The sequence below is a fragment of the Cololabis saira genome, chromosome 23, assembly GCF_033807715.1.
Source record: "Cololabis saira isolate AMF1-May2022 chromosome 23, fColSai1.1, whole genome shotgun sequence".
Taxonomy (NCBI): Eukaryota; Metazoa; Chordata; class Actinopteri; order Beloniformes; family Belonidae; genus Cololabis; species Cololabis saira.
In genome coordinates, this window is record NC_084609.1 from 13,242,059 (window position 1) to 13,256,135 (window position 14,077).

At 41.6% G+C, this 14,077-nt stretch overlaps 1 protein-coding gene across 1 annotated transcript; it reads right to left on the reverse strand.

Moving 5' to 3' along the window:
* Positions 1-5,601: 5,601 nt before the first annotated feature.
* Positions 5,602-13,783, reverse strand: th2 (tyrosine hydroxylase 2). The gene is made up of 11 exons (XM_061714069.1): positions 12,952-13,783; positions 11,496-11,670; positions 11,318-11,406; positions 10,692-10,759; positions 10,419-10,615; positions 8,959-9,094; positions 8,806-8,875; positions 8,656-8,712; positions 7,520-7,615; positions 7,306-7,439; positions 5,602-5,919 (listed from the first exon to the last, which is right to left on the reverse strand). Exons 1-11 carry the CDS (start codon positions 13,210-13,212, stop codon positions 5,754-5,756), a joined length of 1,449 nt encoding a protein of 482 aa, XP_061570053.1. The 5' UTR covers positions 13,213-13,783; the 3' UTR covers positions 5,602-5,753.
* Positions 13,784-14,077: the final 294 nt, after the last annotated feature.

The window sequence follows — 14,077 nt, forward strand, 5'->3', positions numbered from 1 at the left end:
TAGTATAGATATATAGATAGTATAGATAGATATTTCTATAGTATAGATATTTCAGTATTGATCCGCACATCACTACTTGAAGTATTTCCAGTCGTGTTCAGCAGCTTGCGCGCAGGAGAGATGCTCCTCGCTCAGGTGAGCAGCCATCCCTCCACACACCAAGCAGGGAGGAGAAGTGATCTCTTGGCATCCGCCGTCTTCCCTCTCCAGTCAAACAAGGACTCATTGTGCCGTGGCAGGAATGCCACGTGTGAGAAAACCTCCCCTCTTGACTTTCAAAAAGCCGTGGAGCCGCACGCCAGCCGAGCTGCAGAGAGCTCATTTAATTAAGATGATCATGAATCACCCGAGGTGACAGCTGATCACTGGTTTCCACAGGATCAATGTGTCCTCGGGAACAGAGCACCTTATTGTCCTGGTACACTGGGACGAGGCTGCGGAGGCCGCGGAGGCCTCATCAGGCCTGTATGTATCTTGGAAGCGGCGCGTCCACCGCCATCCACAGACGCAGAACATGCCGCCCCGGGTCCTGCTTTTGTTTCAACAACTCCCCTGTGGTCTTTTACGTGCAGGTGGTGCTTGGAGCAGCTGCGTTTGGAGAAGGAGGCTGCCATTTTCATCCAAGAATAAAAGCAGCCTCGGATGGGGGAATTGCCACTTTTCCTTAGAAACGTGGTTCACGATTCTCAGAGGGGTTTTTAAGTGCAGTGACTCAAGGACACCATCTGATGGCTGACCGGCTGAACAGCATTCTGCTCTGTTCCTGGAAACCCTTGCTGGATTTCAAAGTCTCACCTCTTTCCTGGAAGCAGGGGCCTCAGATGTCACTTCATGTAACCTCAATAACGCTTTTGTGTCTCTTAAAGCGGTTCGATCGCTCGTCTTGGTGTGCACACTAATAATAAACCGAGGTGGATGAAAGCGAGATCAGACGGCCCTGGAGTCCTCACCAAACCTTTTCTCCTAATCCCCCCCCCTCCTCCGATAATTCTTCTTTAGCCGGGCCAACGTTAAGCCCGAGCTCAACAAAAAGAGCCCAAACAAAAATAATGAGGAGCGTGATATGAGGGGAAACAAAGACCGAGATTAGAGCTCTTTGAGCCCGGTGTTTGATTTAATCTCCCCGTCGAATTGTTTGCGAGGGGTTTCCCAGCATGAAACGATTTGTGGTGATCTTGATGAGAAGAGGAGGGTAAGATAAAAAGGAAAAAAAAGAAAGAGAAGAAATAGTGCACCATCACTGCTTTTGAGTGGACTTTCGTGGTCATCCCAACTGTTTATGCATTTTTTGGGGCAGCTGGGAAGTGATTTTCTCCTGACCTGATGAACTCGGGTTGTATTCACAACAGAATGCAGAAAACTTTTGGTGGCAAGAGAAATACAACATCCTGAAAAAAAAAAGAAGACATTTTTGTGGCAGCAACACATTTCAAAAAGCAACATTTGCCCCATCATCTTGTCCCCTCTGTCTGGAAATGTCTGGAATCAGAGGAGAAGAGTTCCTGAACAGTTTTGCCTTGTTTTGCTGAAAGCTGCAAGGCCTACTCTGAAGAAGAATTTAATTCCTCAGACTCTAAAGCACCATCATGCTGTCAGCATCCCTGATTTCTGCAGAGACTTTTTATGTCGTGAGTACAGGTTTCCACTTTGACCCGACCTTCTTCACCTTAAATTAGCTCTGATTCAGAGAAGACTGCAGCGTTTCTGGATAATATTCACATATTGTGCTATGTGCTTCTGCTTCTTTGCGTGTTAGAGGTTTAGCCTGAATCTATGGATGGAACGGTGAACTGTTATTGATTTCCAGAAGTCCAAACAGACATCTCCATATCAGAATTATCCCCGTTTTCGATGCCGTGCCATATAAGGAGCTGACGTTCATGGGAATTCAATCCAGTATTGATTTTCAGCTATTTCCGATCCACACTGGGTTCCTCCAGGTTCTCTGATTCTTGTGAAGATATTACAAAGTCTTTCCAGGGTAGAAATGACAAATTGTGCAACAATTTCAGTTCAAAATTGCAGACCCTTTTCTGCTGATGGATGAGCCTCGTCCCAGTGTTACTTCTAATAGCCTCTAAGATGATGTTTCGATACCCGACCGTGTCATTGATCTGCTTCCAGTTAACTTAATTACCTGTAAAATGTTCCTCCAGGTGTTTCTCTTTAGCACACTTTTTCCAGCCCACGTCTCAACTAAAAAAAAAAAAAAAATTTTAATATGAGCTATTTTTCATGAAATAGTAAAAAGTCTCACGTTATTATAAGACAGTACGGCAGATGTTTCATAGATCAACCAGCGGACGTCACCGGATAATGTGTCCCCTCGCACCCTGATCCTTTTCCAAACCTTTAAAGCAACCGTCTTCAGCTGCTGTTTGTTGGTGGGCGTCTTAGTTTCAACTCCAGAAAGGTGAATGATTAGAAACAAACACAAACATTGTGTTTGTAGTCGTCCACCTGTGTCTGAAATAACTAGAAACTGAAGAAAGTCAGCAGCGTCCATCAATATGGGCTCCTTGTTTAACACAAATCAGACTGATGATCTCATATTCACTCTTCCTGAGCAGACTGTTCTGTCTCAGGTTTGAAGGGTTTCTTCTCCACGCTGCATTTTTGCATCTTTGTGGAAATAAAAGAAGATTTAGATCAGAGGTCAAAGAAGCTTTATTCCCTCAGTCAGACATGCTTTAGTGCTTTTAGCCCAACGTTCCTCTCCAGGATGTATTGATAGGGTGGAGACTCCATCGTGTCTTGCACTCGATTGTTTTTATTTTTGGGGTGTCTTCCACGGAGCTCCTGGTTGTTGATGGTGTGATCAGAAACAGGGATGTCCGTTGACCTTTTTTAAACATTTTTTAATGTTTTTGTTTTGATTGTCGACCATCTGCTCCGTCTTGATCAGCCTCTTTCTCTTGGGTAACATCTGTGAGTTTTATGGGATGATCTACCTGCTGTTTATGAGCAGCTTTTAGTGTTTTTTAGTTTCTTTTTTGCACTTTCTGGCTCCTGTTTATCTTAGTTTCATCTGGCAAAAAAGCCCAGTCTTGTTCTTGTGTTTTTAAAAGCTTAACCCTATCTCTGTGTTTCTCTTCAGAAGTCTTTAAGGTAGACTTGCATAATGACAGGGTCTTCTTTCTAGAGTGTTCCTCACTTGGCCAGATGTTCTCGGTTGTCTTAGGGTGAACCTCAAAGCCCTCTCCACCATGCCAAGCTTATGATGTGCTTTTTATTTTTCTTTCTCTTCCACTCCTAATGTTCCAGTTCTCTCAGATGGATTCATTTTGTTTTGCAGACCAAGGTGGACCTGATTCACCCTTTGCGAGTTTCCACACGCAGCCTTTCTGCAGTCATCTGCATCTGCAGACTCTTACCTTCCTAACTGATCAAGGCAGAAACAAAGGACTGGCGTGCATCCAGCACGTGATGGATGGGACGCGTCTACCTGGCCTGGTACGACTCCACATTTCTGCCAATGTGAGATTCTTCTGAGCGCTATTTATTGCTTCTCATCTTTGGATAAACTTGACCTGGACATGATTTCCCTTCGGTCTCCAGGTTTTTCTCTCACCTGGAGAGATCGATACTAGGGCTGTTCGATTTTGCCCAAAAATAAAATCTCGATTTTTTTTTCTCTCAAAATCCGATTTTCGATTACGATTACGATTATTTTGTGAATTGACAAAAGGCATTTGCCCCATTGGGCTTTAAGTGCAAACTTTGCTCTTATTAAACCAAAAATGAATGAATAAAGTGCAAAACTCTGTAAAATAAGTTGAAAAAAAGTTTTAAAAAATATAATAAAATATAAAGTTTTATCTCCTGAAAAAAAAAATCAGCAAATCAGCACTTGCAAACATACAGTAAGTTATATTTCCAATTAAATAAAACAAGACATTTTCTAATTAAACTAAACTGGGTCTTTGCATGCTAAATAATAATGCAACCCATGAAGGAGGTAGAGGTGTGTAATGTCAGTCATTACATTTGCTATTCACATTTGCAAGTTTTTTGCAAGGAACACGAGCCGGTCTACCGCATCTGGCTTGAGGGATGCCCGGTGGCATGTTACAACGCCCCCTCCTACACTAAAGAGCCTCTCCGGTGGGGCACTTGTCGCAGGTATTGAGAGGTATTTCCATCAATCATTAATATGGTATCAATCATTAATATGTGTGCAGACAAGGTAAAAAAAAAAAAAAAGTGAAAAATCGATTTTACGATTTTCACATTTTAACATCGTTCTAATTACAAAATCGCGATTACGATTTAAAATCGATTAATCGAACAGCCCTAGTCGATACTATTTGCCTTTAGATCTGAAGCTTGTTTGCCGAGCTTGTCACAGTGAAACTCAAGAGTAACTTCAGTCATATTTGTAAACCTTCGTGGTTGGTCTGGATGTTTCCGATCGATGCATCCCGGGCTTTTACCCCATCCTGGCTGCCGACGAGTGAAGCCACAGATTGTTAACTTCCCTCTGGGTTGAGAAGAGTCAGGCCTGTTCTCAGGACTCGAGCATTGTCACAGCTCCGCTCATCTAATGCATCAAAGTCTCCAGCCCTGGCTTTTGCGGGCTGAGTGATCCGTCTGAGGCCCGAGGGGTGAGGCGAACCTGGTGACCCTCCTCCAGCCCCGAGGAGCCGGAGTCTTTGAAGACGAGGTGGCCTCAGCGTCGGCGAAGGAAACACTCTTTGCTTGGATTCTGTATGATGCAATATTTGGGTTTTGCGGTGAGCGTGTAAGATGCAAAGGACCTCACTGGATCTCTGCAGTGGTCTGCCCGTTGCCGGGGCGACCTGCCTTTGTTTGGCATGAAGCAGATTTGCATCCTGGTGGTGGTTTCATGGAGGATTTGTGAATTTCAGTGCGCTGGATATAAAGTGAGATACAAGTACAAAGGGTGAACCCCTACCCCCGCACACACTCACAAGACACATTTTCTGCAGACACAGGTTTTCCCAGCGAAGCTGGAGCGAGTCTTGATTTACTGTGCAGCGGAGTTATGGGAAGGGAGTGCTTCCCAGCTCAAGGTGGCCAGCGCGAGGGGTTCTGCCAGCCGGCGTCCTAATGACGCTGTTGCTCTACGAACCCCGCAGATGGAGATGATTTGTCTTCTTGAGGGTAAGCTTTGACGTGCACGGCTCTGACATGCATTGTCGCCTGCGTGGAAATCAAAACGCTGGCCGCGGGTCAACAACCCAGACGGCCAAATTTCTGCAGCCGTACGCAGAAAGAGAAATAGAGAGAGAAGAGCGTCTGTCAGCAGCGCAGCCCTGCGGACCGTGCTGCGGTCGGCTGTGAGGTCCCGGTGACCTGGCCCCACCGGCGCGCTGGGCCTCAGCACTGGCTCTGGCCTTGACCAGCGCACGGAACCTGATACTTAAATCATTCATAATTCACTCCTTCCCTTTGCTTAATAACACACAAAGATAAATGGCTTCCAAGAAATTTCCAAAAGCAAATAGTTGGTTTGGAATTAGAAACCAGAAGAAGCCGTATATTGTAGTGGTTTGCTGCTTTTTCTTGTGCACCTCCTGCCTGCAAACAGCTTTTTCTGTCTCTTGAATGTTGAAAAGACTGAACTTTTGAGGCCATATCTTCAAGAAAATAAACATTTATTCCTTTTTACATCATGTCCGCTGTATATACGTACAAACAAAAACGAGCTAGAACGTATCGTTTCTTGTGTTCATCGGTCTCAGCTGCACGGTTGAGTCGAGCATCTCCGTCTGCATCGCTTCCTCCTCGTCTTAAGACGAGCTCAGCCTCTCCAAGGCGCAGTGAAGGGTCTTCAGGTCCTCCCTCATCTGGCTCAGAGCGTGTTGCATCTTGCTCGGGTGGTCCAGGACCTCGATGCTGCAGGTAAAGGGCTCGTAGCGAACCGCAAAGGGCCGCTTGATGCTGGCAGAGTACTCCCTTTGGAGAGAAATAAAAACATGCTGCTTTAAAAGACACATTGGATACATAAAGCATTTCTCTCATTATTAAAGGCTCCCTGTGGATGTTTTTCACTGGTGCTCTTAAAAGGTTCCTGTTTGCAACAAAGGTAGAGAAGAAGAAGGCTGCAACCAATGGCGTTTTTCCACTAGTATCTACTCAGCCCGGCTCGGCTCCACTCCACTCCGTTTGGTTCTTTCCCACCAGGGGTCTAACGTGCTGAGTAGATACTTTTCTGTAGCTACTCTGCCGAGGTTCTAACTGAGTCGGCTGTATCTGACATCATCACACTACAGGCCATCGATTGGTCGGGGGGTTGGAGTCAGACGTCTGAGTCAGGATGTGACATCAGTGAAAGAGCGACTCTGACTCTGACTCTTGTTCATTTTATTCGACGGGCAACGGGAGCGTAAAAGTCTGTTTTATGATCCAACTCTGAGGTGCAGAAACCTGGTGGGTGAGGAGAGAATTAAAAAGGGATCTAGACGGGCGATAAGGAATGACCAGATCCACCAGGAGCTACGTCACTTCATAGCTGCTCGCGGCTACCAGCTGACTGAGCTTCTCTCACTCTCATTTTTTTACTTAATATCGAACACAAACCACAGACCCAGCAGCACATTTATCATCTCCTCCAGGTTCTACATCTTTAGTGTTGTTGTCTTCTTCGTTTAGATCACACAATCAAATACGTCACAGCAGCTTCACTCCAACCTCCTACTTCTGCTCCAGGTGCTGAATTGTTATGGAAAAGAAACCACGTCGAGTTGAGTCGAGCCGAGTTGAGATGAGTAAAGCCGAGTAGGTACTAGTGGAAAAGTGCCACAAAAGAATAAACATGGCCTTACGTGCAAAATTATCAGCTTTGCAAATATTGCTGTGGGTGAGACGGTATATTTGGCATGTTTGTCGGGGCTTTGGGTTTGTGCTGTAAGAGAAGCTGAATGGGGAATTGTAATATGTGGGGGGCTTACGAATCGCAGATTTGAGGCCTCTTCCTGCGTTCTGGAGGCATTTGAAACCGACTGTGCATTCAGAAATAAAAACCTTTATTTTAGCAAATTAAGGAATCGGGTTTAAATGACCCTGATTTGATAAACTCAGACAATTATTCAGAACATAAACAGCTTAACAGAACATCAATAACGTCCACAGAGGGGGTTTCTGTTGGCAAAAAAGCAGTATATTCTTGTGAAGATGACATCGTTTGATATTTTTGAAAACCGTAATACTGCTTATGGAGTTCTCTTCAAATTGTACCATTACTCCATTTACTTTTTGATGACTGTGGAAGCAAAAAGCAACTTGTAACTGTCTTTGAGCTCAGTACGAACAGTTAAATGTGCAGCGGTTGTGAGAACGTACCTCAGCTTCATCTTTGCATCTTCAAAACTCTCAGACACAAAGTAGACGGGCTGGTAAGTCTGATCCTGGTACGGCTGGACCGCCGTCTCCTCCGGGTTGAACGGCTTGTACTCTGGCTCGTTGGACAGCGCGTACTGGGAGGACCAGGGAAAACGCCGTCAGCACACTGAGCCAATGCAGTTAAACATTTGTGTGCAGAAGAGAAATCACTCACGACAAGCTCTCCGTAAGAGGAGAGGAGTCCGGCGCCGTAAGCCTTCACTGCTCCGTTCTGCTTGCAGAGGCCGAACTCCACAGTAAACCAGTATAACTGCAGAGAGAAGGTGCAACTAAAGGTCAGAGGGACACGTCCAGGATGAGCTGCAGTTCTTTACTTTGACCACCAGATGGCAGGAAAAGCCCAAAAAGAACAGCTGGTGGTCAGCAGAAAAACTACTTAATAAATGAAACCAAAGAAGAAAGGAATGATGATGGAAGGAAACACATTTTAAAATAAATATTGATATTATATTGTTGAAAAAATGTATAAAGTTAACTAGATTGCTATCTAATTTAAAAAAAAAAAATTTTCATTGGATAACTGTTTTTCAGATTATTTATGTTTTTTTTTAAGGTGACATTTATTGTCACATATGATAAAATATATTAAATAAATGTTGCAATACATTTTCCACAAAAAGTCCATGTGGCATTAGGAAAATTAACTTGAAAATTATTTTATGTGGCATTACAAAATATGGATCTCCTGGTGTGGGGGTAAGTCCACCAAGAAACTTTGTACCATTGAAAAATAAAAAAAATTTAATTCATCAATAATTATTTTGTGGCACTACAAAACAAAGAACCATTGAAATAAAAATTTAAGTCACAAAATAAAAGCCCAGTGTGATAATCCTGGAAGTGACGCGACAAAATAAGCTTCTTTGATGAGCCATTACAAAATAAAAGTCCTCTAAGACAATTGAATAAGGCATTACAAAAAAGGTTCCCTTAGTTAAATAAATAGCATTACAAAACAAAAGACCCCTGACATAATTTGGCATTACAAAATAAAAGTATTTTATTATAAGAAATCATAACATACAGGAGTCATGAAACACATGCCTCCTTGAGATAATGTGATATTGTATTACAAACAAAAAGATCCTAGAATATATGTGGCATAATAAAATGAGTACCCTCAAATAAATAAGTGTGGCCATTACAAAATAAGACATATATTTTGCTGTATCTGTTCAATATATTAGTGTTATTAATTTACTTTACTAGCAGATTCATTGTTTTCTAATATTGGATAAAAGTGGATTGCATAACAACTTAGAAACATGTATTTTTATTCTTCAACCCTACCGTTGACAGCTTCTCAATGTCTTCATCTGAAACTCCAAGAGAGGCAAGTCCAATCTCCTGGTGACATTTAAAAAGGTGATGTAATTAGTTCATGTGCAGACTTATTGGAAATCAAAAAAGATTTTTAAAAAAGCACCGCCGTGTAATTACCTGAGAAAACTGGGCAAACTCTTTATCCGCCAGCATGGGAATGTGGCCGAGTAGTTCGTGACAGCAGTCCCTGTTGGAGAAGATCAACCCGGGTCAGGGGGAGAAGCGGGTGAAAGCCAGAACAAACGCTCCGGAAACGTGCCGGAAACTCACGGCTCGGGGGAGTGCATGGGCGCCGACGAGTGGCGGATGTACTGGGTGCACTGGAACACCCGGAAAGCCAAACTGGCGAGGAAGTCCCTCGCCGACAGCAGGCCGGCCACTGGACGCAGCTGGAAACCGGTTTTCTCTGAGGAGACAAGCAGACGCTTGAAATATAACTTCAATTACTGTATGTAAATAAATACAAAAAACACCACAATCCTCCTGCCCTTTCTGAATAAACCAATTGTAGTTTGGACAATTATTTTTTTTTAAATGAAAGAGCTACAACAGATCTTTGATTTAAAATCTCATCTTTTAGTAATTTCTGAACATTTTACACTGTAAAACACACTATTGCGTAATTAAGTGTGTATTACGATGAATGTCTCAACAGCTGATTCTTGGGCGAACATTAAAGATCTTTTTGGTATCCCGTCTGACACTCCAGCTTTAAAATGTCACCTTTAATTTGGCTTCACTCTAAAACATGATAACTAACCTGACTCAAATATGAGGGCAACGCTGCTCGTAAACTAGCACCGGTAGCTCTCCTGCTGATTCTTTTCATGCCACATATTCATTTCTTTGTGATTGCTGTTCTTTTAATATGAATATTTGTCCTCTCCTGGTTTCTCTGAAGCTTTTCAAGTTCTTTTTAGCATAAAAGGGTCCCTGTTGTGAAATTTGTGCTGGTTTGACTGGTATCTAATGCTACATTGATACTAATTTACTACTATTTGGGTTCAGAACTCTGATATTACTCTTAAAATCATTCAACAACATGTATCGTTTTTTTTTTTAAAGCATCCAAGTATGAGTAATCACAGAGAATCTGTGTTTTCAGCTGTTTCCTGTCTTTTCATTGTTTCTTCACATGGATGTCATTCAGTACAGGAATAACGTGCAACCGTGCACGGGGCATTATCATATCCTGCTTAGAATAACTTTCTTTATTGTAACTTTTTAGTCATTTTAAATACACAAAACGCTGTAGATGGCTCTGAATGAGAGTAAAAGCTCTGAAAAGCACAAAATCACTTTCTTTTGCTTCTACTCATCAAATGCACGTATTTCATACTTTACTCTGAAAGCGCTGCTTGTCCTTTTAAACTGAGCAACCTCTTCTTCTGTCTTTTTGCACCTCTCTCATAGCAGGAGGACCTTTTTTTATTGCTCTCTGTTACTTGATTTCAACCTTTTCTACGTTTAAGGAGGTGTATTTCTTTAGACTGGATGTGTTTGCAACCAGTTTATTACATTTGTATGAAAATAAAACTTAAAGCAATCAGACACAAGATTTTGGGGATGTGTGATACCTTTAGTTATATGAAAACATGCTTTATATCTATTTATATAGTTGTAAGTTTAGCCTCCTACAGACATGGTATAGAATCACGACGCTCACTTTAACAGGTAATTGAATAGAAATCGTTAGCGTGTTCTAATTTGACTAGGAAAGTGTTGGTCACCTTTCAGGAAGGCGGACACGTCCCGGAGCTGAGGGATGCGCTCGTCTCCGTAGCCGCACTCCTTCTCCAGCTGCTGCAGGGCGTCCAGGAACTGCCTGCAGGCCAGACTGGGGTAGATGCTCCGCAGCTGCTGGTAAACCTGCCGCCAGGTGGAAACTTCCTCTGCCGTGTACTCCACTGAGGGCAGCGGCTCCCCCCTGCAACACGGAGCTAGTTCAGGACAGAACTTCTACATGAAGATGAGTTTCTCTTTTCTTCCCAAATGTGACTCACTGCTTGTATCTGAAGGCGAGCTCGGAGATGGCAGCCCGTCTTTTCCTGTATTCTGAATCATTATATCCCTGAGAAAAGATGAAAAAGATGTTAAATTAACTTCAGTAAGATGTTGTTTTTTCTTTGTATAGATGTCTTTATTGAGGGCATTAAAAAAAAGAAATAAGATTTACAATAACAATATAATTATCAATATTTTCCCCCCTTTTTTTACTTTTCATAACATTAATTAAACCAAAATAAATAAATAAATAATAATAATAATAATAATAATAATAATATTAATAATAATAATAATAATAATAATAATAATAATAATAATAATAATAATATATATTTTTTTTAAAGTAAATAAAAATAAAAAACAACAGCACACCCTCTCCCCTTCCCTCCCTCATATGGTCAATAGATTACATCATTCAAAATCATTTAACATATGTCTATCAATAGAACAAAAATGAATAATACATTAAATAATCAAGTCCTGTGTAAACACATTCATTAATATAGTCGATGATTCAGATCATTAGTCCATTAAAAGCAAAAAATCCAAAAAAGGTCCCCAAATAAGTTCAAAGTCTCTGTTGTTTTTTCAATATATTTGGAGTGAATATCTCAGTACTCACTGGATGGTCATGGTCCAGCTCGGGATCAAATTTGGTGATTAACATGTTGCACTTGTCCAGGTCTCGTATGTGACGAGGAAACCAGGGAACTGTGAGGAAAAAACCAAATGGATGAGTGCCTGAGTAACATATGTGGCTGCAGGTGCAGAAAAGTGCGAGAATAAAATCTGCCTCTTGCCCTTTTCCTCCGGTACGGCGCGAACGTCATCGGCCACTCTCTTCAGCGAGTTGATGAACACGTCCCGGTCGGAGCTGTGGACCTCACACTTCAGGAAGAACTCCAGGTCAGCCGGGCTGTTCTTCCACTTCCTCCGCGGCCGGCTTTCGATGTGGAGGAGCTTGGCCTCAAACGTCTAACCAAAGCAAGAGGTCAAAAAAGAAAAAGAAGACGTGAGACTGGATTTTTACCAGTTTGTCAGCCTTTAACAACCAGATTTATTTCACTCATCGCAAATGTGGAATGAATGACTCTTTCAGCCTGAAATGTATTAAAACACCCTTTACTAAAATACTGCAAACCTTAATTAACCCTAATGTGTTTTAAGAGCTTTTATAGATTGGATTACTAGAGGAGGGCTAAATTTTTACTATTTCAATCAAAAGAGAGATGCCAACAAAAATGGTTTTGTTTTTCTTCCTATATCCTTTATTTTGATACCAGATTTATTCTAATGGGTCTTCTAGTTTCTGAGATACTCATTTTAAGTTTGGCATCTCCTTTTTGATCAAGAATCTCAACTTGGAACGGTCAAACTCAGTTTTTATGGTCTGGTTCTGTTTTTCTGTTTGTTGTTTTTTTAACTCTAAAATCCTCAACCATGTTTACAGCTATTCAAAAAAAGCTGTTGACCAGCATTGGTCTAAATTTAGTTAGTACCTGATTGATTGTGCCAGTGGTTATAGTAAGGACAAATATATTTTAAAAATATGGAACATTTCTATCTACTAACTTATTTTTGTTTTAAACTCAAAAGTTGTTTTAAGACTTATGAACTTATGAACAAAGGTCATTTTTCTTTTCTTTTTTTTCCAGGAGGTTCATACGGAAGCGTATTGCATTCACTTGAGGAAAAAAAAATTTGCTCTGTTTTGCTGAATTAACGAGATCAAATTGAAATTTAAAAAAAATCTGCTCCGTTTTTCTGAATTAACGAGATACAATTTTAATTAAAAAAAATCTGCTCTCTTTTTCTGAATTAACGAGATAATATTTTAATAAAAAATAAAATCTGCTCTGCTTTTCTGAATTAACGAGATAAAATTTTAATTAAAAAAAAAATCTGCTCTGTTATCTGAATTAACGAGATAATGTCCAGCAAATCAGAATGGGCTTTCCGTCTGAACAACTGCAAAGTCCTGAGGTTCCTGCGCAAAGTCGACAAACTAATAACAATACCATCTATATAACAAGAGTAGAGACAAGACAAGAGTATAAGACGTGAGTATCTCCCAATGTTTCAAACCAAAAGCAAAATAAAACTGGATTAAACTGGACAGGAACCTGTTTGCTTCCATGAAATCCAGCTCTCAAGTGATTGACAGCTTCTTGCAAGTCATGAATTCAGAAAAACAGAGCAGATTTTTTTTTTCTCAAGTGAATACAATACGCTTCTGTAGGTTCACGTGAGACTTACTTCAAATATTTTGCCGGTTTTGAAGAACCCCGCGTGTTTCTCATCGCTGAGGGCGAACAGGACGTTCAGAACGACCTTGCCGTCCTTGTCCTCGAACACGAAGCCGTCTCCGGGCCGGGGGGGCCCCGGGGGCCCCAGCGGCCCCGGGGAGCCCGCGGACCCGCCGGGGCCGCTGCCGCTGCCGCTGCGCTCCTTGCGCGCATCCTCGATGAGACTCTGCTTCCTGCAGCTCTGCTGCTGCGCACATCCGTCCGTCTTCATCTGTGCGTGTTCTGCTGCAGTGCTCGGTCCCCGGAGCCTGCAGGTCTGTGTCCCCTCACTCCCCTGGAGCAGGTTTTAAATAGGCCCGACACCCCCAGCATGTGTGCAGATGAGATGCGCAGGTGCGACACGTGCGTAACGGCGTTTTTTGGGGAGCTGCTGTGCGTCATGGGTGCCTTTCTATTTTCGGGGCATAAAAAGGTTTCATTAGGAGGTGAAATAGCCTAGTTTGACACTGAATGCAAGATGCATCCAACCAAAAAGAAGACTGAGGGGTTAGATAAATGTGACACGTCACAGTTATAAAAGGAAAAAAGGGATATGTTCAGTTTTTACACTATTCTTATTCCTACAGACAAATCCATCACTTCCACCCAACAGTCCTTTTAAGGCCTTCATTTCAGAAAGACTCCTCATTGTTATGCAAGATGTGATTGGTCAGCTTTGTGCACTTCATGGTTCTTTATATGATTTTCCTCTATTTGTGGTGACGGCAATTAACATATAAACTATGATATAAAATTAATATTCTTAAAAGAAACTCATGTAAACATCGAAATAAAAAAAAATATGAAGATGGAAGTCAATAGTTTGATTATTATTGTTAATCTAAAACATTGATATTATTGACTGATGTTAATATCCATTAATACAGTGTTAATACAAGTGTAAAAGTGCAAAAGCTGAATGTGGGTGATATTAACATCTCTTCTTATAATGACAAGAATAAACCATTATCAATGGAATTTCTACCTGTGGATTACTTATTTTTATTGGATTAAATACACATGGATATAAAGTTTAGCAAGCAACTACAGCACATGTTTGGACTAGTAAATAAACAGCTGCTTACAAGTTTAAGTTT

Excerpts from the sequence above, each read along its gene's own strand:
- th2 (XM_061714069.1), bottom strand. The coding sequence starts at position 13,212 with ATGAAGACGGACGGATGTGCGCAGCAGCAGAGCTGCAGGAAGCAGAGT. Across the intron at positions 10,760-11,317 it reads AGCTGGACCATGACCATCCA|GGATATAATGATTCAGAATA; the intron begins GTGAGTACTGAG and ends ATCTTTTCTCAG. Across the intron at positions 7,616-8,655 it reads ACATTGAGAAGCTGTCAACG|TTATACTGGTTTACTGTGGA; the intron begins GTAGGGTTGAAG and ends TTCTCTCTGCAG.